Source organism: Heloderma suspectum, chromosome 4 (genome assembly GCF_057233095.1).
Source record: "Heloderma suspectum isolate Gila_16-S chromosome 4, 16-S_ref, whole genome shotgun sequence".
NCBI classification, from domain to species: Eukaryota; Metazoa; Chordata; class Lepidosauria; order Squamata; family Helodermatidae; genus Heloderma; species Heloderma suspectum.
Genome location: NC_139461.1, coordinates 170334569 through 170359649, shown reverse-complemented (window position 1 = coordinate 170359649; position 25081 = coordinate 170334569). Strand labels below are relative to the sequence as shown.

The following is a 25081-nucleotide window of genomic DNA, read 5'->3' as shown; positions in this document are numbered from 1 at the left end:
CTGGCTCCTTAGACCCATTCCAGCTCAGTTACTCCAGGACTCTGCAGAATCAAAAAGCCCTTTTTGGTTTTGATTCAAAACTGGGGGCTTCTGCATTGCAGGAATGGATGCCTGAGCACATGAACAACAGACGTGTAAACCATATGCATGGTAGGAGGGGGAGGCCCAAATCAAAGAGGCCCAAGGACCTGCTTTGGTTTAACCTGAATGTAAAACCAAAAACAGCAACAGCGTGGGGCTGGTGGGCCTTTTCGCGGGAAATCAAAGCTGTGTTACAGCATTCCCACCTCAGCAGCAACTGATGCAGCATGCAATTGCTCTGCCCAGCATGACGGAAATGAAGGAAGGAGAAACAACGTACAGAGGGCACAAACATGAAGGAATGAACAAGTCAGTTCCCTCAGGCGGCAAAGGCACTAAACCCACTAAGGGCTGCTACTGATGTGCCATCTGTGCTGATGGGGATTGTGCAAGCCCTATAGGAACGAAGAGCCCCGCTGCAGCGAGGCGGTTCAGTTACACCCTTCAAAGGGTTCCAGCACAGCGGCTATACAGTGCACGCTTAACCAGGGAGCTTCCAGCACTTCCTCCCATGTGGGGTGGCTATGTGCAATTTAAAACACAGCAAGTGGTCTGTGGGGAGGGGAGAAAAGGGCTGACATATATGTTTGTCGCTGATCTATGTACCCAGGATACATGTGAAGTGGTTCCCAGTTACCAACTTTCATGACAGGTTCAACACTTCTGCCTAAGTACAAGCAAGGTGTTCTTATCACAGAGCTCTCAGTGGGGTGGGTAGTTTGGACTCATCGGCGCCTTCATTTAACTAATTTAGGGCGCAATCCTATGGCTGCTTGTCAGCAGCTAGACGGCCACAGGATAGGTCGGTCCCCTGAGAACTGACCTCCACCCCCTCCCGCGCTGCCTCGTAGGCAGCGCAGAACGGCCCCACACACCAAAGAGGAGTGTGCAGCGGCAAAAACGGGGAGATCCTGGGGGCGTGCTGGGCGGAAGTGCCATTTCCTATGCATCGTCCGGCATCTGGCCCCCCGGCTCCAACTTCCTGTGGCTAGACAGCCGAAATCAGCTGTCTGGCTGAGAATGCAGGGCAGCTGAAGTGTGGAGGGGATGATCCCCTCCGTGGTTCTCCTGCCCTGCACTGGATAGGTGGTTGCCTCTGAGTTCAGAGGCGGACGCCTATTCTGACAGGATTACGCCCTTACTTTCCCAGCGGTTCTCTCCCTGCACACTAGTGTGTTCCAGCACACAGACTGGGAATGACTGAAATAATAACCTCAGAGCTGCTTTGAGCATGGCAGAGAGGCATTGTGAAAGGAAGCTTGAGGGATCTGTGTTTCCTCTTACTACACTTCCAGGTTTCATGCAAAGGGAGAAGACGTCCGTTACACATCTTCCCAGTTTGGATGAAGCCTGGAAACATGTGAAAGGGACGCACCCATCACCCAGGTTTCCTCTCTCACTGCTGCTCTGGAACGTCCAAAGTGGATCTTGGTCACTGCCAGCCATGGAGAAGGGTTAGCCATTGGTGGCCATCTGGAAGGAGTATGTGCAATACATAGATGGGATGCATTTGTGAAGGCACGGTCTCACTGCTTAAGGCCACTGTGTTGCCACAACACTTTTTGGGGGTGCAGTCTGCAAACCTACCTATATGCCACACATAAAAGAGGCCTGGCTAAGATCAGCTCTGTTTGTACATCCAATTCTGTGTCTGACTGGTGTCTTCCTCCTCCTCCTCCTCCCTGCCAAAACATATCATTGCATTCTCAAGCTTTCTAAAATATGTATCACAGAATACTTTGAAATGTTTATGACACCAAGTGAGAATGCCCAATGCTACAGGTCTCACTGGAACCCAGAATGCAGAGTCCACAAACTGGATTTTTAGGTGGTCTGATGATATTAAGACCCATTCTGGTGTCCTACCGAAAAGCCCTTAACATTAACAGGCGTGCAAGGGGCCTGGATTGCAAACAATCTGGAGAAAACTGGATTTCGGGATGTCCCATGACTATCACCTTGATTAGTCCAGCCTGCTTTTCTAGGTCAGTTTCAAGTCCTATTGAGGGGAGCTCCCTCAACACAACGTACTTTCACTGCAGACTCAGAGCAAACTGGAAAGAATGACTGTATATTCCAGTTGAAAAACTCTTACTGAGATAATGCTGCGGGTCTCTTTTTAACGCCAAGCCTGCTTTTCTTAGTATCTGAACGTGGGGGCATGTTTTCCCCTTCCACCACTGCTTTGGCTTTTGTTGTATCTGTGTGTGTGACGGGACAATTTTTTAGAAAGGAAAATTGATCTGGAAGGCATGAACTTGGGAGTTCAAGAAGAGGGAGCCCCGATGACACCTCCTCGCTCAAAAAGCCAGTGCAGGGCAATCCAAGGATGTTTCCAACAGCATCTGGAAGAGGTTCAGGGAGTGGCAGGAGCTGGAATGTGTAAGGGGAGGCGAGTGCGCCAGGCCAGGGCAGGGCGGTGCTCAGCTAAAGAACTGATTGGGTGTACTTGCCTGCTTGAATTATCTCATCCCCATTTAAGACCTGTAATTTAACACAGTGGTGATGTCACTTGCAATTACAAATGGAAGCTTAGCGCACAGTGAAGCTCTGCTAATTCATGGGAGGGGGCAACAGTGACATCCAGGCTCCCCCTCCTCACCCAGCAAACACAGACTGACTGATTGACAAACGGGCTGCCAGGAGGAAAGCATGGGAAAAATACCTCCTCAGCTAAGAAGGAGAAACCAAACCCTATGCTGCTCCTTCCGATTCCACAAGGGTGACTGATGGCTCCCTGCTTCAGTGCAACTGGGTAGGATAAACCAAGTCCCATACACTCCTCAGAAAGCCAGCAGGAATCCAGTTTGGGGCCTCTGCTTTCCACATGGCCTTGAGCCAAGTTCTTGGCTTCTGCAGGAGATCCAAGCAGCTTTTATATACCCCTACCTGTGTCCCTGCCCCCAGCCACCCTCTAGAAAATAATCCACGCATGATTAAAACATTGGGGAGCTGTGTCCAGGACCGCAAATCAGAGTGCATGTTTCGAACACCACAATGAATTTGGGAGTTCTGACCTCAGTTTAGACACTTATTCTATTCAGCCCACAGCACTCTGTACTGTTGGACTGTTCAGGAAAGAACAAGTGGCTTTGACCAAGTTGTTCTGTAGCACTGCAAAGAAATCCTGAAGAATTTCTGGCCCTCCTGCCTACACAAATTGTGGCCTAAGAGAAAAAACAAATCCCTACTTCTGAAAAAGTTACCTGGAAGAGATTTACACTCACCACAGGAGACCAGGCAAGTAGTTATTCATAAGTCTGAGTTAAAGCCACGCATTTCTCATTTGATTTAAGCTGAGCAAATGACCAGGGGAGAAACAATTCTTAAAAGTGCCCAAATTGATTAAGGCCCAACAGCAAAAAACAACTGTCTTTCCTCAGGGGCATTCTAAAAGCCTATATAAAAATAACATTCATAGAAACATACCCTTTAAAAATAATAAAACAAAAATTCAACAAAAATTGTGTAAGGAAGTTTACCACCTAATATAATCATTCCTTACAGGTAATACATTCTTATGTTGGTTGTTCTTATAAGAAAGTAGCTTGGTACAGATTTTTAACAGTTTATAAAATGGCTGAGTTTTATGTACATTTATATGAAATTTTATGTATTGTTATTTATGCTTTAAGACTGCCCGAGGAAGGAAACTTGCTTACTGAAATGTGTTAATAAATTCAGGCTCTTGTGAGGGCTGTCTCTCCCCTTGTCACTGGCCGCAATCATAGCCTTTCCATTGCGATCTCCATAGATTTAAATTGAGGCAGCACCACGGAGCATCTAGGAAAAAGAGCCAGTGGGCAAGCTCTGTATTCTGGCCCTTTTATGGTGGGTAAAGCTAGGGGAATGTGGCTGATGTTGAAAGACACTAAGAAAGAGATTACCCAGCAATGATAAATGTTAATGCAGGAGATGATTCTATACTCTAAGGGCAAGGAGCAGTCCCACTAACACTGTCTCACAAGCACAGCATACAGGAAGAGATCAAAGTGATTATTTCATGTGCGTCTTAATCCTCTTTTCTCCTGACTGAGCAAATGAGAGCACCCAAGCAGGGAGGCAAAGGGACTCTGAGCAAAGCTTCCACACCCACCCCAGAAAAGCAAAACAGGAGAACATACATGTTCTGTACGCTGCCCTGTGATATTAATGACATAGGGTGGGATACAAATGTTTAAAAAACAAAACAAAAAAACATGTGTCCACATGCATCGCTTCCCCCTATGCCAGCCAAGGCAGATGCCAAAGGAGGCTGTCTCCCAACGGGCATCATTACAAGCCACAGTCAGGCAAGGTCACAATCCAGAGCTCTGTCTACACATCAGGTAGCCTTTTGCAGCAGCAGCAGCTCAGCATTCAACTCTGACCCCATGATGCTTTGCATGTCAGGAGGGTACACGCTTTGACCCAACATGCTTCAGGCTGTCTTAAGGCAACAGCAATCTTGTATCGAAGGAAATAGTCCATGCTTTGCCCCACTGAGATGCTGCCTTGGGCATTCTCCAAAAGTTGCTTCAGTGCGTTAGTCACGGGACACAACAAGGAGCAGAATTGTGGCAGCAGGGTCTGTAAGCAAAAACACTTTGGTCCTTACCTGTGCATCAATTATTTTCTGTTTAGTGTCAATGACTGCCTGCATCTCTGCATGGTCTTTCTTCAGCTCCTCTTCAACTGCCATTAACCTAGGATAGGGCCAATGAAAGGATATGAAATAGACACCTGACTGTGTCTTTGGGGGATTGCAGAAAAACAAAGATCAGCCCTGCATCTGTCTCAAGACAAAAACTTTGAAGCACTCTGTTCTGTTCCTTAACCAACGATTTCAGCTGGATAAGCCCCATGTCTTTCAAGCAGCCCCTTGAAGGAAAGGGGAATTCCTAAACTCAACAGCAACAGGTCATCCATGGAAACAGGGGAAGATGAGCTTGTGCTTGAATTAAGGTCTTCCTATTCTCTTTATGCAGTGTTCTAGCTAAACTGCACTGCGGATTAAGTCGCTGAACTCTTTCCCTACTTCTGTTACTGATTCTCTGCGTGACCCTGGGGCAAGTGATTTATCTCCCTTCTGCCTCAGCCTCCTATGCGCAAGATAAAGATAACTTCCCCTTCAGGGAGCTGTGCTTACATTTCTCAAGGGAGCTGCCCACATGTTACGATCAAATGCTGGTATGGCAAAGCAGAGCAGTCTCTTTACACTGTGGAGCTTTCCAGATCCTCCCTCCCCTGACAGCCCTCTCTCCCTTACCTGCTGATAATGCTCTTCATTTGGCTATCCTTCTCCTCCTGCTGCCTTCGCAGCCGCTCCTCGCTGTCTTCTAACCTGGCCTTGTACTCCATCAATAGCTTCTGCATTTGCTGTTCCTGCACCAGAAGACGCTGCTCGTACTCCTCCAGCCGGCGACTTGACACCTTCAGGCGATCCTTGAGCTTGGTTATCTCCTGCTCATACTGAAGGTGGGAGCGAGGGGGGTAACAATGTACATGATATATCAAAATCATGTATTAATTGCTTTTTCCTGTGCTCAAGGTGCCATACAATGAAAGCAACACAAATAGAATAATTGCAAGAAAGCTGCAACCCCTCCTTCCAAAACAAACAGAATCAATAAAAGCAAACTAGCCAGCTGAATCAAAGGCCAAACAGAAGACACACAGTTTGCACTCCCTCTGGAAGAGGGGGAATTATGGAACTCCACAGGAATTTATCCCACAGATCCTGTGACCTTTCTTATTTCACCTTGAGTTGGTACCTGAAGCAGCGCCTGAGAAGTTGATAGAAGGGGATGTGCAGGGCAATTTAAGGAGACGTTCTTCCTCAGATATATGGGATCCAGGCTGTGGAGGGCTTTACTGTTAAGCACAAGCACCTTGACCTAAGCCTGGAAACATACTGGCTGCCACTGCACTTGGAACAATATTGGCTGGATGTGTTCAGAATGTCACACATCCATAAGGAGATGTGCAGCAGCATCTTGCACTAACTGAAGCTTCGAAGTTGTCTTCAAGGGCAGCCCCATGTAGAATGCATAACAATAGTCAACCTAGAGGTTGTGCCCCAAAGAAGGGGCGGAGCTGGCAAAGCAAGTGAAGCTGTAAAAAGTACTCTTGGCTACTGCAACAATCTGCTTGTCAAAAAGAAGGATTTGGATTAAAAACACCTTCCAGACTCCAAACCTGTTCCAATTGGGAAATTATACTTGCATTGATCACAGGCCATCTACTCAATCCAAGACCTAATTAAAGTCTACTACCATCACCTTTGATTTGTCTGGATTCAGTTTCAATCTGTTAGCCATCATATACCTGACCACAGCTTCCAAACACTAATGCAGAGTAAAAATTGCAGAAACCAGGTGTTTAGTAACTGAAATCATCAGCATACTGATGACACTTCATTCTGAAACTGTGGATGATCTCTTCCAGCGGCTTCTTGTGGATGTGGCTGAGACCCAGAGTAGTCATGTGGCCATTACCTTTTCTGCATGCTTGGCTTCATCTTGGTTTTGCTCAGCATCTTCCTCTTCTTCTTCATACTGTCCATTGTTTAGGACCCAAGCAGCTGTCCTTTCCACAGGTGACATTGTGGCAGAGTCCACAGGTGACTGAATCTGCAAGCAGAGTACGAGAGTGGGAGACTCTGTCTCACTGTTGTCAGAAGGAGAACGGTCCCATCCACTGGTTAACCTCAGTGATAACCTGAGGCCAACATGCACACAGGCCATGGCATGAGAGCAGCTTCTCTATGGCGTGGTCTCACCGCTCTCCAATAATATGGGTATGAAGGAAGTGGATGGCTACGGGCCAGTTATAGGATTTCTTCCCATATCAACGTCAGCAAGAAAAGTGCCAAAGAATGCTCTTTTAAAAAATTAATTAAATGGACAGATAACAAGCAAGATTATCAGTTAATGTGATGTCCCACCCTCTCCACCGCTTAGGTAGCAACACAGTCCTCAATACAGTTATTGTTCAGGTCAGAAGAGTAATCCCAAGAAGGCCATTGGGCTATTGGAGTAGAAGCAATAAAAAAGCACCTTACATTACAACATACATAAACTGACTGATTTGAATGTACTTGGTGTCTTAGCAATTTGCCACCTTTTAGCCAGGCAGAAAAAGGTGCATCTGAATAAATACGGTTCTCAGACTATACTTCTCTTCAAAAGTTTCTTTTTTAAAGTGTGCAGTGGTTTCTGAGGATTTCAGTTAGTTTTTGCTGAGCTGACATATAGTTTGGATCTGAAATGCATTTAAACTCCATGGTGGGTGTTGTAACATTTCTATGTTTGTTCCAAGAGTTGTGCTGCTATATTAATATGCCACCCTAAGTTCCACCCTAAGTTTTAACATTTGCTCAGGACTCTCTCCATGAGCTGGACCTGGCGAGGTAGCAATGGAAGATTTTGACCAGCCTTGCTCTATGTTTTCATTGGACCTACTTCACTAAAACCTGTATCTGTTTTCAGTGACTGCCTCTGAATATCTCCCTGGGACCCTACAGTACACTACAAGTTACAATTTATGGCTGTTCTAGCCTGTTAGAAGAAGAGAGTTTTGGAATGCCTGATTGCCAGGGGCAGATTGTGATATAAATATGAATTCCACAGTCAGTTATGCTTAAACCCCCAGGGCTCTGTGGTAGAAATAAAGAACTGTAGGCTCTCTGCTATTAGAAGGATGCTTTAGGACCTGCCAGTGATAGCTGAGCTATTCTCTGCTCACAAAACAGGTTTTTCCTGCTTCATGGAACTGAGTAAGAACATAGTATGGAGGAATCAAGGAAATATGGTTATATTTCTGCAAAAGACAGATGCAGATGACAAAAAGCTCCTACCAGCATTACAGCTGACTGCATGCTATTAGCTGCAACCCTGCACACAAAGCAGGTCACTAATACAGTTGGAGATTGTATTCCTCCGTAAGGAAGAGAGAATATGCAACATGAGCCCGTTTGCTGTCCAGGAAAAACAACGGCTGCAGAAGTTAATATGGGTTGCTTAGAAAGGCTGTGAGGATTTTTGATCCTGGAAGGTCCTGGGGCTGTTCCAAGGAGGAGGAGGTTGCAGGAGGGAACAGAGTAGCTGCATTAGTTATGCTTCTGCAAACACAGCCATACCATTTAAGGTGGAGACAATGGTCATTTTAGAATGGTGGAGCTAATTTGGAAGCACCCTCACCACATTCAGTACAAATATACCTTTTTTTCCCCCAGGGTGAGCTTTGGAAAACCACTTCTGCAACTTTTCAGCGTGGCTCAGTTTGCACTGTGGAAAAGCTAACTGTGGACGATGTCCATTGGCTGTGGCATCCAAGGAAGAGGACTGAAAAGAGGGACCAAGGACAATGTACAAACCAGCTGAAAAATGCTGCATCAGGGTGGGTGTAAGGATGTAAGAACTGCTTTGCTGAATCAACCCAAGTTACATCCAGTCCTGCATACTGTTTCCATCACCAGAAACATATCTCTGAGAACTTATGCTGCTCCTCAGCCAAACTTGTCTAATTCATTTAATGAACTCAGTCAATTTAAAGCCCACACCCTCCAAGTGCTTGTAAGCTTGTACTTGGAAAGCCAGGTTTCTTTTACAAAAATGAAATCTCTAGTCCTCATGGTTTCAGAGACATTTTTTGAATATGGGATGATTTATTTATTTATTTAAAATATTTCTTGGCCACCTTTTGGGGCAGGAGCCCTCCCAAGAAGGCACACAATAGTAACATTCACATGATAAAAATTGATGTGGTAATAAAAGCACCAATTTTGGACATGATTTCTCAGTGGCTTGTGAGTCTGCATGTTAAGTGATGGAATAACCACTGAAGGCCAGAAGAGTGGGGTGGGGGAAGAGAAAAGGTGATGGAAAATTCCATTCCCCACCACTTGAATGTAATCTCTAGTTTTGCTAATATAAGGACTAATTTGTTTTTATTAACTTCTGCTCCCTGCTTTTCAAGGGATGTATGTGTTCCAATTAGCGCTAGAGATATATTTGATTAACTTTCGGCTTTTATATTTTCAAAAGCAAGAGCAGTCATTGTTTCTTTGAACCATTATGCTTTCATGCTTTGGTGCAACCTGTGATATTTTTATATTTGCATGTGTGTGTGTGTGTGTGTGTGTGTGTGTGTACAGCTAGCACTGGACACAAACTACCTGAATTAGTCTGCAAAGAGCTTCCTGAATCACCACCTTCAGGCTGAAACATATTGCAATCAGGGCTTCCACCAGGGCTTTCTTTACCAGCAACATCTTTTATTGTTCCTTCTGCCTCCCCTTTTTTTGCTTAACATTCAGCTTGAAAGAGTTTGTGAAACTCAAAAGCTCACTATTTTGTGATTGTAGTTTCTTCTAATAAAGGTATTAAGCTGTTGCTATTTGCATGTGTTTCCCACCTACTTACTCAATAGAAATGCAGAACACAAATTGACCTCTTGAAACCCAGTACAGGCCTCCCCCCTGTTCTTGGTAACAAAAAACAATTGATAAGTAACAGGGCATCTAACAGCCATCAACGCCCACAAAGAAATGCAAGGGGGGGGGGGAGAATTCCATAGCATAATTTGCAATTAAAGTAAGTGCTGGCATTTGTGGAAACACCCTTTATGCCTGCAGACCAACAGTCGAGAACACCAACAGCTTGTACGGGCACTGAACAAGCTACAAATGGATTAAAAGTGGATTTAAATCTACAAGATTTGGGAATGGAAAAGGAATCAGTTGAGGGAAAAGTGGCAATCTGAGAGGCTTGCAAGTCAGTCTGCAGGTCTTGCAAGGTCAGGTCAATGGTACTGATTGTAGGCGCAGGGAGTCCATGAGAGGGAAGGAAGCAAAGGAGGCACCCTGGGCCTGGACACTTCACTATGCTACAGCCATTTGAAGCAAGCACCATTGACTTCCTAGCAACAAGGAAGCTGCAGAAATAAAACCATGCACTCGGATTAGTAGTCGGATTATGGGGAGTTTCTTTAAACGTGCATGGCTTTGGATTTATGTGCTTCCCATATGTCAGCCACACAGAAGCATCAATGACACAAGCAAGAAGCTGCTACTACCTCCCCCGCCCCACAACAAGGGCCCTGGTTAATATGTCTCTCTCCCTCTACTGCCTTCAAGTAAGTGCTTGTTTATTTTCCAGCCATTTCCAGTAACATACCCCTAAGGAGACAAATGTACCTCCAGAGGGTGTTCTGGTAAGGGCTTTTTACCAGCAAGAACTGCATGCATGCACACACACATGAGATGGTCCGTGGGAGACCCATGCATTAGAAGACCGGTTGCTGGATTTCCAAAAGTCAAATTCTTCTGCCTGTATAACTCACTAGCACCAGTTTAAATAGCCAGTTTCTTGGCCAAAATCAAACTATGGTATCCTAGTGACTTACCAATAGTCAGACACAATCCAGCACTAATATTCATCCAATTGGGATTAACTTTTTAGCATTAACAAGAATGCCTAGAAAGCCTCACAGTTTCAAAAGAAACCAATATGTATAATTATTGGAGCTTGCAATATGCTGCATTGGAGCATTCAAACCACTTTACATACATTTTTATTTATTTATTAAATTTATTGATCGCCCATCTGACTGGTCACCCAGCCACTCTGGGCGATGTACAACCCACCATAAAACAATTTAAAACAATAAAATTTTACCATATTTTTTTTGTTTTTTAAATACCCTAACCCACCCCAAATGCCTGCCTGAACAACCACGTTTTTAATGCACGACGGAAGCTCATTAAAGAGGGGGCATGGCAGAGTTCCCTAGGGAGGGAGTTCCACAGAGTGGGGGCCACCACAGAGAAGGCCCTCTCCCTCGTCCCCACCAGTCTAGCTGTCCTGGCTGATGGGACAGAGAGAAGGCCATCTGAGGCTGATCTTGTTAAGCGGCCTGTCTGGTGTTGCTGGAGGCGCTCCTTAAGATAGGCTGGGCCGGAACCATATAGGGTTTTAAAGGTCAAAACCAACACCTTGAATTTGGCCCGGAAAACAATTGGTAACCAGTGCAACTCCTTCAGCACTGGAGTGATGTGATCTCGCCAGCGGCTGCCTTTAATCAGGTGAGCCGCCGCGTTCTGTACCAGCTGCAGCTTCCGAACCGTCTTCAAGGGTAACCCCACGTAGAGCGCATTACAGTAGTCTAAACGAGAGGAGACCAGGGCATGTACTACCGATGGGAGCAGATGGTCGGGAAGGAAGGGGCGCAGCCACCATATCAGATGGAGTTGATACAGCGCTGTCCGGCTCTGATTACATCATCAGTAATCCTTACAATAACCTTAGGAGATGTCGTGAGAGAGAGAGAGAGAGAGGTGTGTGTGTGTGTGTGTGTGTGTGCGTGTGTATGGAACAGAAGATTTCCCCCTCTAATATGTCCCCCCCGTCCCCCCCCACCACACACACTTTAAACACTTTAAATAAAATGGACCCACAATCATTTAGGGCACTGCAAGGCAAGGTGCTCACCATGGTACCAAACGCAAATGGCAAACTGCACCTCCTCCTCCTCTGCCAACCTTTTAAGTCAGTGTGGCACAAGTCAAGCCTAACAATGAGAAAATGTCATTTCTGTGCACAGTAGAGTACACATGCAGCTCCTGCTCTACCCAGATACCTTGGAGTAGTTTTGCCGTCAGTCAAGGCAGCAGCACAGCCCTGACAAGGCAGGCCAGACTATGCCCTAGTCAAGGTCCAGGAGTGCCCCAAACACGTGCTGCCCATGCATCTGACGACACCTGGGTTGGAGGTTGGTTACTGATACCGAATGCAAACTGTTCCCTGCTTCTCCCTTCATACAACGCAAAAGAAAATGTGCCCTCACGTTCATAGTATCAGGCGAGTTGAGGGCCTTACCTGCTGCGTTTGCTGTCGCTGGATGGCCCGCACTTTGGGAACTGGGCTCTCCCGGGAGGAGGAGGACTGCTGCCGGGACCGATTCCCATTCTGAAGGGGCTCTGCTGCCATTGTGGCAGATGCTACTGACATACTCCCTGTGCTTCGCAGAGAGGCACTGTGGGGAAGTGACTGGGGTGCTTTGGCCCTCGCACCCAGCCCCGCTTGGTCCATCTTGCGGATTTGGGCCTGCCCAGTGCTGTTCTGGCGAGGCAAAGCAATGGGTACATGTTTGTCCAGCACTGTGCCCCGCCGGGAAAAATCTTCGCTTTGCGTGCTGCGCTTGGTGAAGTCCTCCATGCTGCTGTTGCTGGGTCCACTGAGCTTTAGGTCTTCGCTATTCTGGCTTCGGGAACTGGTGACGCTCAGGTTCTCCAAGCTGGAGTCCATGGACACCTTTGGCACTGGCTGAGGGGGGTTGTTGAGATGGTACACAGGGTTCTGGAAGGAAAGGGGCTGCAGACTGCCCTGCTGGTTTAGTGCTGAGTGCAGAGGCCTCCTGACCTGGGGGGCGCTCTGTGGTGTGCTATGGAGCTGCTTGATGTTCGCCACCTGGATGACTGAAAGCTGACTGCCGGATAAACGGGCAGGAGCATCATGTGTTATGGATTCAGAATCACACTGTGTGACATTGGGATCCTGGAGATCCATCAGGGATATGCTTCGGACGTTGGGCAGGTTAGTCTCATCACCTTTGTCTGAGTAAGTCATGCTCCGTGATGAGGCCTGCTGGATCAACAGCAGTTTGCCTTTGAAATACCCTTCGTTTTCTTGGGGTGGAGACTTCAACTTGAGCTCACTGAGGAGAGTGGACAAGAAATGGTAATTGGTCAGTGTATCAGAAGTTGTGCCCCGCAATAACAGAGTTAACCTCCTTCTATTTCTTCTAAAAAGCAGTCAAAGGAATAATATATTAGGCCTTTTTCAGATGATCACCTAAGCTAGGAATGGGCAACCTTTTTCCCTCTCGAGGGCTGCATTTTCTTCAGAGTGAATTTGTTGGGAGCCACATGGCAGTGGTGCAAGGCCAAAGCCACCTCTCTCCCTCTCCCCCCAAGATGATCATCACCCCGGACTGTTTCTCTTTATTTTTCTCTCTTAAGAGAAAGCAAGAGTGGGGTGGCAGACAACAGGATAGCAATGAACTTAAGATTCTCTCCCACTTTCATAGACACAATATCCATCTATCCCATTGGTGAGCAATGTTTTGGCCTACAGCCCCCATGGTCCCTCACCAGTGGCTATGCTGATTAGGGCTGATGGGACTTGTAGGCCAAAACATCTAGAGGGCCACAAGTTGCCCTGCCCTGATCTACGCTCTCCCTGCTCAGGCCGGAATGTTTTTTTTTAAGTGTGGATCAAGTTGTGGAAGATTTCACTCTCCTCCTCTTGTGCTTCAAGGTAGAGAAGGGACGGGGAATGCATAAGCCTGGAGTTTGTGACTGCCTGAACATAAAGACCTGAGCTGGACCTTAAATTTCTAGGACACAATGAAGTAAAAAATTATGCATGCAAGTCCCACTGATTTCCATGGGAGAGAGTTAACCATGTGCTTCATTCCTTCCACTGAAAACAGGGTTTATAAATATGTTTAACTTTGGCTGGATTGTACCCTTTGTATTTCCCCCACAGTATATGATGCCTGCTTCCTAGCTAACAGCTTAAGCCTTAGCAAAACTGATAAAGTGCAGACCATTTCCACCGAATTTCTCTTTCACAGACATTCCCTCCGTCTAGATACTAAAGAGAATTTCCTGACTGGCTTTATCTCAGAACCTGAAAATGAATCCAATTACAGATTCCAAAGCTAAAGCTCTACCAGTTAAAGCCCAGGAAACAGATCCTTGACACTAATAAAGTGACTTGCCACCAAAATGGAAACTGTGCACAGACATTTTGCTAGGGTATAAATTCCAAAAGCTGTCCACATTTATAACAAAACACAGTGAAGACTCCCGACTGAAACAAGGAAGTCATTTCAGCATCCTAATCACACTACTAGTAATCCAGAGTCAGTAGAATCCAACGATTTTCACAAACCCTCGTGCATATCTAGAACGAAGGCTTCACCCATAAGCAAGCATGAAAAGGCAGTTATGGGGGAAATATATGCCTTTTAGCTTACTGATGGTATGGACAAAAGGGGCAAAACATGTTAAGGGATACTACCCCCCCCCCTGAAATTGGTGGTAAAATTTTGGACTGTACCACTTTAAGACTGTAGGTGGGGGTGTCATATTTTTGAATGATACTTCACTAAATAAAAACCTCTCTAAGCTTCTGATTTTAGGGGAGAGACTGAAGTTTAGGTTGGTAGACTACATGTTTCGCACATAGATGACTCAGGATCCATCCCTCCAATCTCTAAATGATCTCAAAAAGCAGAGCTGGAAAAACCTGTGCCAGTCAGAGTAGACAGGCTAGATGGACCATAGGTTTGACTCAGTGTAAGGCATGTTCAGATTTAAAACTATTGGCTTAAGCAAATCCAAGATCCCAATTACTCTAGATTCTAGTGGTCCTTTTTCCTGGGATGGCTGATCAATCTGGATGCCAAGCACTGCATACCTGTCAGCTGGGTCCTCAAATATTTTTTGCAGCCCTGAGGAGAGGCTGACATTGGGGCTTGAGTTGTGATCCGCCAAACGTCTCAGCTGCTGCTGAATCGGCGTGGGGTTTGTTGTAGCCTTTGCGATGTCTGTGAGGATGCGTGGCAAGGGTCCCAGTTTTTCTACCGTTGCCTGTAGGAAGGAATTTTCACCCTGATTCGACAATAAGCACCACGGCATCCGCCATTTCAGTTTTTGGGGGTTGATTTTGAACGTTTAAAAAATAAAAATAAAACCACGATGAACATGGGTGGAGGAGTGGAGGTTGGAAGGAAAGAAGGTGGGGCATTTGTGTGTGGGTGTGCCAGGACCACAATGCATTGTTATGGAGCAGCGGAACCACGGCGACCAGACGGATGGAGGAGACGAAACAGGGTGCGGCATTGAGGAAAGAAAAGGAAATCGAAATTAAAAACTGACCCCCCAAAATAAAAAGGTCATGCTTAATAAAACCAAACTAATGCCATTCCAATGCAAACCTGACATGCAAAGCAAACTGCATTCAAAGGGTGGGGTAGTGGGGTCCAGGGTGGTGGTGGAAATGCTACTAATTAAAATGGGATTCAGAAAACTGCAGAGTCATTCCGTTGCAGGGACATTTTCAGCCCGCCCACCCCACCCAAAACAGGTCAGGGAAATGCATGCTGACACAGAGAGACAGAGACTGCCATTCAAGGGATTTGTGACGGCACTGAAAGGAAGCATAGGGGTGCCGTGTGTGCGTGCGTGAAGGCACCTATTTAAATCAGCGTTTGCCTTTCACAGGGTGCTGTGAACAGTCGCTATGCCTTTCTCTTTAATTGTTTAAAAACTGTATCGACAGAAATATACTCCTTTATGGAATCCCAAGTGACCCCACCTAGATGGCCTTATCCTCTTGCCAGGTCATGTTTGCTGATTGTGAAGAAACAAAGCAAAATGTGCTTTTATCTCTAACCACCTTTCTATTAGCCCATAATATCACTGCATCAGAAAGGAAGAGCACAAATATGCCAAGGTGTTGTAGCTGCCTCATTTTATATTCTGAGCCACTTTAAGTGCTGCTCAGAACCAGGCAGACCACTTCTTCATTCAAAACTGAGATAAATTTTCTGTTGTAGGTGTCCCCATGCAACTAGATCAGTGGGAAACAAGGTTATGTCAAGACATGCAGCCATTCCAGTGGCCTTGGAGGAGTAGCCTATCTAAGTACAATCTGACTAGAAATAAGTGTGCTTTGTGAGTGTAAATATGGGAGTGTGGATGGTTGGGGGAAAGAGAGGCATGGAATTCCACAATTTTACAAACCAAAAGATGCAAAGGTAATGTTTTTGCACAGAACACTTGTGCACAGCACCAACAGGAAATTCAGTTAACAGTAAATTTTCATTTCCTCAAACACAGAGTAATAACCACTGTTCCCACCACCACAAAAACAATTCCAACAATCTGTCCCTTCAAAGGAAAAATCTAGACAGAGTAGTTTAGTTATATATATTATGGACAGCAATATAGGATTTAACAATTTGGAAGAGGGATGGGAATTAGCCTTTGAAAGCAGCATAACCACGTACAAATGTTAACAGCATCTCTTTGTTGTGTGCATCTGCCCAGGGCAGACATCATGTTCCCTGATCTATTAGCCATGCCTCACACACTCCCTTTCCCATCTCTCCTCTTCCCACCTGCATGAATGCACTCCTCCCTTCCTTTTCCAACATTAGACATGGTGTGCAGGATCATCTAAAGCCAATTGCTCAAAAACCATGGTGAAGGGTTTTTGGGAGGAAATTAAACCCAACATTTTAAAAAAGAGGACAACGTTTAAAACATACTATATAAAGGCCAGAAGAAGGAAAAAGACCACAAGCTACTTTAGTTAGCATTTGTGGGTGTTTTTTTTTCAACTATGCAGATTAACACAAAGCCAAAGAGGGGGATGCTTAGCGCCCTGAGGCACTACAAAATTCATGCAGTTGCCTGAACCAACTGACTGTTCCTGCTGGACACCTCAGATGATGAGGCCTTGACCTACAATCATGTCAGGAATGAAGATAGACTTGATGGTCAAGCACTTTCTATTTTAAAGCTAACTTTAGAGACTTCCCATGGAGCAGTTGGCTGATACTCCTTGAATACTATACTGTAAAGTTTACTGTTACTAGGAGACTATCAGAGATCCAGCCAGCCACTCCCAAACCCCAGACTGGATTACCTTGTCCAGCTGACATACAACTTCCCATAGCAAGGAATGCAAAACGGCAATCTCTCTTCCCAGATCTATGTATCCTTCAAATCCTGGTGTATTGGAGATTGTGTCCGCATTAGAAATTTCTACCAGGAAGCGTTTCATGCCTCCCCATTCGTGCTCTAGAAAGTCATTCATAAATGTAATATATTCTTCTTTGTTCCCAAATCTTGATTTTGGGGAGGGCGAAAGAGGAAGAGAGAGAAAAAAGAGAGTGTCACAATTTGGGCAATTAACATCCTTTCTGCGGACAGATGAGGGGTTTTCAAGGGAAATGGTGGCGTCTCACAGGCTTTCTTGATTCATTAAAGGACCAAAACTACTACTTCTGTGACTGAATGAGAGGTTCCATATTTACACCCTTTTATAGCTGGAGACAATGGGCACTATCCAATGCAACACTATCACTAATGTAATTACATGGTGCTAGTATAAATGACCTCCAGTGCAATGCCAGTAGCACTTGCTGGTGTGATGAGTTTCCCTGGAACCCGTCGCACCAGCAAGTGCTACAGGCATTGTACTAGAAGTAGTTTTTGCTGGCGCAATGTAATTTTTATTAGTGGGAGTGTCGCACTGGATACTGCCCCCCAAATTTAGAGAGAGTTGAAAGCATGATAGAGCCAGTGCTGTGTACACCCGTGGTGTATACACTCACTTTCCCCCACTATTCTGTCTGGTCAAACAAGCTTTGTAGGTTTTCATAGGCTTCAAAAATCCGTTCATCAGAGATTATAGCTGGAAAAAGAAATAAGTGAACAAACAGTCTCTATCTATACAGCACCTTTAAATCTCTTACAAGCCACTGCATTCAGGTACTTCTGCCCCAATTCAGGGCCAAAATGAGACATGAGATTAAATGCTTCTTTGCATCTAACAATTGTATCAGCAGCAGGCGGTAATTAAGGGGATCAGAGCAAGTCTGAAGGGGGAATTTAACCCTTTCCCCATGCTTCACTCCTGAGAAAAAAATACCTCCTCTGAGGCTGGTATTTGCTTTGGGTGCATACCCCCATTTTCCTTGGGACTATAACAGAGGATAAAAAGGTTAAATGCCCCCTTCATGCCTGCTCTGATCCTATTATTTATCACCACCACCACCCGCAGAGCTGATACAATTTTCATTTTAAAATACCCTACACATAGCAAATATACATTTAATAGCACATATAATTTGGCCTTCAGGAAGATTAGCATCCAAAAAGCCCAGCTCACAACACACACTGAAATAGAAGAATTTAAGACAGTTTTAATCTAATTGAATTCAGTGTAATTAAAGTAATACTTAGTTCATCTAATATACAAAAATGTGATAGATGAAGCTTTATAGAAATAAGCCAAGGAGTATATTTCCCCTCCTGATTTTTGCTCCATAAAAAGAGTTCCTTGAATTCTTTGCAAACTCTCAAACTGCATTCCATCAAATATCAGAAAGTTGCTTCCTAGAAAAGAAGTATGTATCCCTTCTTTGGTGGATATTGTAGGCTTCCAAATATCCTGGATCTCCACTGTCCAACCCCATGGGAGTGCCAACATCAGTGGGTGAGATGCACTGGCAAACAGGGAATTTCAGTTCCATTTGGTGCAGTTTTGGTTTGCACTTTTTACAGGCATTGACCCAGCACCTTCCGTTGCAAGGTTCACGCACACTGAGCTACACAGAGGTAATTGGTCTGTCCTCAGAATGTGAGACTGGGGTTTGCTTGTCTGTTGCCCAAAATGCCTTTTATTCAGTAGCTAAATACCAGTTAGGATGGATGAGTGGGGTGCATGTGAAGTGGGGTGTGTGTCATGATATTGCAGCTATCCCTATGGAAATGCATTATGTAGTGCACCGGAATAGTGCAGGGGTGCACTGCGTTATCCCTGGCGGTGGGACCAGACTACTCAGTGTGAGTTCTGCCCTTAGTGCAACAACATCTCCCAGTAGAGTTTGCTATTTACTCCTATGGAGAAACGAAACAGCCACATATATGGGGGAAAGCAATGCAGTATAGTCAAGGACACCATTGGGGTGGGAGCTGAATCTGTATTGTGACACCAAAACAGCATCTGGGGCAAAGAGCAAGCAGGGTGCCCTGTAAATTGTATTCCAGAATGCAACCAATCTTCTTTGTCACACAGAAAATAATGGACTCAGTGAAATTCAAGTGTTCTATCTGCACAGCCTCAATCCTGGGTCCCATTGTCATATTTGGGGAGTTTTGCTTATACATATTTTTGTGGCATATTGAAAATGTGTCCTTCGAGCTGCTACATTTTAAGTATGTATTTCAGCATGTACACAGATTCCCATATACTTTGGCAGAGATAAGGCAAGACAGCTGCATGGTACAGCACAGCATTCTTGACAAACCCCACAATGACAAAAATCTAGATGTCCCTTCATTATTCTCTTTTGAGCTAATGTCACTTACCTCGTGAAGTTTGCTAGGTTTTGGATAACCTTTGCGATTAGTGTGAGCGTTCGAGAGGTACGGTCATCAGGGTACTCTTGCATGAGGTTGAAGAGACTTGGAGACATAATGGCTGGACACAGGAAACGGAGAAAAAGTGAGGCACTGATCAGGCGTTCACTGATGTCTTGCTTCCCCCTGTTGAGGCATTGCTGCTTCCATGATGCAAACACCTCCTTCAGCTCCCGAGGAAAGACACTGAAAATCAATGAAACAGCAAAAGAACATGAAACATGGCAAGCTGAAACACTAGGAGAAATGGCAAACCCCCACTAAGAGAAATGGGAAAAGCTACCACTGGGCTTAGTACAGGGTCACTCATAATGTGGAGGAAGGGGACATTGGTTGAAATGTAATGTCACACACACATGCCTGTCTAGGTCTGTCATTTAGTGCATGAGTGTACTGACAGATACATTTTTGTTTTCATTTTATGCCCCCTCCCCTAACTATTGCAGGGTTGTAAATATATGGTCACCTGGTTGCTATAGTGACAAAATAATTGCTTCCAAGAGACCAGGCAAGAAAACTTTATGATAATGGATCTTGTTAGCCCATAAATGATTAAAAGTAGATGCAGGGAGGCTATTAAAACATTTGTGGGTTGGAAATCTTTCTGGGTTTATTTGTAATCGTGATTTGATGTAATCTGTGTTTGTTCTGCTCCAGAGGTAGGCAATCTAGTACCTTCCAGATGTTTTGGATTACAATTCCCATCAGCCCCAGTTAGCATGGTCAATGGTCAGGAATTATGGGATGTGTCACCCCAAACATCTGGAGGGCACAAGGTTGCCTACTCCTGTTCTAATCCACCTCACCTTATGGGGTGTCAAGTGTATGACATACTCACTTGCACAACCTCTAAATATACTTATATCTACTTGGGAAGGTCCTGTCTTATGACAATGGAACAGGGAGGTTGCAGCCCCCAAATGTGACATCATATAGACAGTCCCAGTGTTACTTCATGTGCAGGAAATGTGGTTAATTTTTCAGCTACAGCTTCGATGTTGTCATGTCTTTGGTTGTAATTTTGATGGGGTACTTTAACACATGTTTCTCAAATGCAGGCTAGATTTCCTGAAGAGGCTCAAGCTACCCCCAGACTCATTAATTGCAGCCTAGTTTTTGAGCATGCTTTGACTGGCCAGGAGGAAGGGTATTAGGCCTGACACCTCCCAACTCATGCAATATAATGAGCTGAGCCATGCTTAGAATTAAATATTATTAATTTCTACAGCATTTCAGAGAGTACAAAGTGCTTTACCATTCCTACATAATTAATTCTTAGCAGTTCTGTTGTGGAGACTTGTTGCATCTTTGGCAATCTCCTTTGGGGATCTGATAGCATTTTATTGTCCTACACAGAGTAAATGCTTCAAAATTTACACTATTTCCATTAGTGATGCCTACCTGAAAAATCTCTGCCTATTCACATCCAGGAATTGTTGTCCCCCTCGCCCCGAGGTTCTAGCCAGTTCAGAATTTCATTCAGAACCAGCTCAGAAAACCGGGGCTACAAGTATGTTTCTTCCACTGCCAAACCTGACTCTGCTGTAGTAGGGAAAAGTATCTAGAAGATTAAGTTAGTGGAATTTTTTTTGCTGAATTCAGCAAGGTATTCATTTCTGACTTGTTCATTGCCCAAATCTGGACATTTAAGAAACTTTATTTTATTAAACCTATTTTAAATAAAACAATAGCCTTCAATACATATCAATAAATATATAAACATAAGAAAGAAAAACAAAAGAGAACACAGATGCTATATGTCCTAAAGAGAAGAGCAATGAGAAAACTAATGATACAGTTTATCTATCAAGTATAATTATTTCCATCTAACTTGCCTCAAAATTGGGCATTAGTTTCTAATTTCCATTATATAGGGGGAAAAAATGAAAGATTTAATTTTTACATATTAAAACTGTAAATTTAATGGTTTGATCTTGTATTTGGAGAGATTGAAATCGCCCTTTCCTTGATGTAGGGAGGCTTACAAGATAAAAAAAGACAACACAATCACCCCGCCTTAAACCACAAGTGAAATCTTTGAATACTATAATTAACAGGTTCAGATCCATCTACCATGATTATTTACATACCAAGAATATGACCATGTTTATGACATCACATCCCATTGGCTGCCTTTTGATGAGGGTGAACTACTGGGCAAGGATTGAACTCCACCTCATCAACCTAAGTGCGCATAGCACATTTCATTAGGGTGTGAACCCAGGGAATTTTTTTTAAGGCAAAGATTTATTGAAAACTTAGCCATAATGGACATTACTTTTATTCATCAAACAAACTAAAGAAACTAAAACTTACTAAACTAAACTTATTTTTTTAATTAACAGCTAAGCTTTACTTTAAAAATACAAACTTAAAAAATGAGACACAAAATACCATTTTTTGTGGCCGCTTATATAGGTCAAAGAATTTTCTAGAATAGTAGTTGGAGGGAGAAGGGAGGACCAATGGCAATGCGGCACCGCAGTAGTGGGGACGCATGCTGTGAGCAAACACTGGCTTCCTATACATTTCTACAACGTCTATATTACACAATTCTGCACTTGTTGCATAATACAACAATCCATACTTTAAAACTAAAAGAGCGTATCATGCGATCAAATTAAAGCACAAAGGCACTTTTTGGGGGGAGACATTAAGGTGTGCCTCGGCACACCCCATACGCACGCCTATGCTCATCGATGTCCCCCCAGTGCAACACTTTATTTTATCCCTTAGGAACAGCCATTCACTATGAGAGAAAATTAAAGGATGCCCTCAGGAATAGGTGCTCTCAAGGGGCTTGGTGGTAAATATGCCCATGACCTGAGTACACTTTCTTGCCACTACAGCTCTTACTTCTTCTACAGGGCTTAACAGGAGTCATTAAGTACTATCTAGACCCATCTTATTTGTATAGCCCTGTCTTGTGTTCTCTTTTTTGGTTATGCTAAAGTGTGACAAAGATATAGATGTGGCTTTTCTGTATATCTGAGTGGCTGGCCTTGTTAGATCCTTGGTGAAAAAAGCGGTACTGAGCTAATCTTTTTGCTATGTGCTTTAGTACTATGTTCCTTTAGTACAGGAAAACAAATTTTCTTTTCCCCACAAACTGACTCCCAGGAGTCAGTTTAGTTTTAAGGAGGGTGACTTAACCCATCATCTACATATCAAAATTTTCAGTTGCAGCTACAGTTTCACTTGACCTCTAAAGCTAGTTCATTTCAACTAAGCTACCCTGTGCTGATAAATGACATCCGAAATAATGTTTGAGAAACTTTCTCCCACCCAACTCACCAGTAGGAGTTGATGATCTTGCAGAAGGCCAGCTCACAACACATTTTGAGATTTGCCTGGTGATCGGCCAATTCACTGGGTGAACTTTTGCTGGGATCCACTTCACAGTTCTCATCTGATTCATATAGTGCCTTGATAAATTCACCTAGGAAGTCAGGTGACAAGAGAGAAGCAATCAGAAGAATGTCTGATTGGCATGTTGCTACATAGTTTTTGCCTTCCTGAGCAGCTGTGATAGTTCAATGGTAGTAAACAGTGGCACTGTACACTCCTCATAACTAGTTTGAAGCACAAGAGTGACCAAAGTGTGTCAGGTCATTCAGGTTTGGCAAATTTCCATAAGGGAAGTAGAAACCGCATTCTGCCCCATGATTCATAATGAAGCCAACCAGCTAAATAATGTTCTACCTGGAGGTAGAGTAGAGAATTCTCTGTCTCCCACTGGCAACCAGCTTATCTTCAGAAGAATGATATTCCATTAACCTTATGTCATATAGCCTAGACATAGATTATCAGTGATTATAACCTACTTTGGTTTATGAATTAAAAAAAAGAAAACACAAACCAACCCATTCCTTTGTGTAATTTGGGTTACATTTTCTGCCTTTTAATTCCATTGGAATATAATTTGATTCTTTTATTACAGAACAGAATAAACAATGATGAACTCAAAGTTCACCCTGCTCTTGACATTTTTTCATAATTTCAATTATTCAAACTAGGTCAAATAGTCTCAACCTTTATTCCTTCATTTGAAGTATTTTTTATGCCATCCCCCAGCCAAAAAAAGGTTCCCAGTGCAGCTTACATATAATCAATTAAACAAGACATATATTTATATTCTCACCATTTTTGTTGCCTGTGCTCCTAGCAACTAGCTCATTTGATTTAAGGATGATTAGTGAAACTGGGCACTGAACTTCAGAAATAAAGCTGGTAGGAAGATGTCAGCTGCTTTTTGTTCTGACAATTGTGATGTTATAGGATTTTATATTCTTACTTGCATCTTCACTAGTGTACAATTATTTATTCAGTTTTTTAATTTGCCCAATATCAAAATGTTTTCTGGGCTGGCTCTAGGCACTGATCATCCTGCCAATCCAGGATCACTCCCCCATACCATATCCTGCTCACTGCTGCTTCTTGGAGCATGGAAGTAACTAGCGATCAATTGAGAGTTGTTGCAGGAGAACCCAGCTGGGTGTCCAATGCAGCTATATGGAAGAAACTTCCCATCTGCCCCTTGGATAGACAGATCCTGCTAGCACATGTTTGCTTCTCAAATCCTGTAGATACTTTATCTCCTTATTCAACTCCAGAGTAGTCACATGTATTGATCTTGTGCCATTAGTTTGGTCTGTACAAAAATATTGTGGATGTTCCAAAAAACTAAGCACGTTTTTAGACCTCATCGTTTCAGAAGAAAGAAAATCTGAATATACCTTTCCAGTTTCTACTAATAGAAAGTCAAAGTGTAAATGAGTGGAGCTTCCAGTAAGAAAGGGGTGGCTCCTTCTCTCAGCACAAGTTATCTCACCTGTCTTTCTGCTTTCACACACTAATGCTTCATTACAATTAAGTTCCAAGACTTCTGCTACAGCCTGACAAAATATGAACCCAAAAATTGAAATTCTGCAGAAAACTCTAAGCTTGCTTTCACTAGAATAGCATTCTGCAAATTTATTCTGAAGCATACACAGTCAAGACTTTTCTTCGGTGCAGAACTCTAATTTATTTGCTTAGAGTACAAAAGATGGGAACATATTGTTAGGAATAGCAACTGAGCCTACTGGTATATCAAAGGCTTCTTAAGCCTGAAGGCAATCACAGATCCCTTGTCTATTATTTTGACTTTTCCCAGGTTTTTATCTGGACCCAGTCCCACCTGTGTATATTATTTTGTATACCAGAAGTTTACATTCACATCACACTGCCTCTAAGTATTAATATTTGACAAATTAGCAGGTGGTCATACATAGTCAATTGAATAAATACGCATCACTTTTGACAGGACAGGACATTAATAAGCCAGCCCAAGTCTCAGGGTGAATAGATCAACCCGTGTATATGATAATTTAGAGACAGTATTAAGTATGATAATTTAGAGACGATATTATGTATATATACATTTGTTGATTTCTTACCTAAGATAATCTGGGTTGGCTCTTTAGATTGATTCACTGAAAACAATTTATGTTTAAAGATAATTGCATCTTTTGAACTTATTAATGTATGAAACTTCTTACCACTGAGCTGGTTCAGTGTATATATACACAGGTTGATCTATTCACCCTGATACTTGGGTTGGCTTATTAACGTCATGCTCTGTTGAAAGTGATGTGTATTTATTCAATTGATTATGTACGAATGCCTGCAAGTTTGTCAAATATTAGTATTTAGAGACAGTGTGATGTGCATGTAAACTTCTGGTTAGCCAATTTTTTTCGGTAAGTTTCACTATCATATTTTGATTCTTATAAACATTTTTAGCATTACAACTGAACA

General features: G+C 43.6%; 1 protein-coding gene across 7 annotated transcripts in view; it reads right to left on the bottom strand.

The window, feature by feature from the left end:
* RASAL2 (RAS protein activator like 2) overlaps positions 1–25081 on the bottom strand; it is a 280500-nt gene that overhangs the window by 4916 nt on the left and 250503 nt on the right. For 4 of the 7 annotated variants that reach the window (XM_084851229.1, XM_084851226.1, XM_084851227.1 and 1 more), the window contains 8 exons: positions 22577–22721; positions 19232–19468; positions 16782–16983; positions 14547–14740; positions 11940–12777; positions 6558–6692; positions 5330–5532; positions 4679–4766 (listed from right to left, as the gene is read on the bottom strand). In XM_084851229.1, the coding sequence (XP_084707355.1) occupies positions 4679–4766; positions 5330–5532; positions 6558–6692; positions 11940–12777; positions 14547–14740; positions 16782–16983; positions 19232–19468; positions 22577–22721 (2042 nt within the window). Of the gene's footprint in view, positions 1–2534; positions 2566–4678; positions 4767–5329; positions 5533–6557; positions 6693–11939; positions 12778–14546; positions 14741–16781; positions 16984–19231; positions 19469–22576; positions 22722–25081 lie in introns of all 7 variants that reach the window. The other 3 variants (XM_084851228.1, XM_084851232.1, XM_084851233.1) reach the window with 2 other exon arrangements.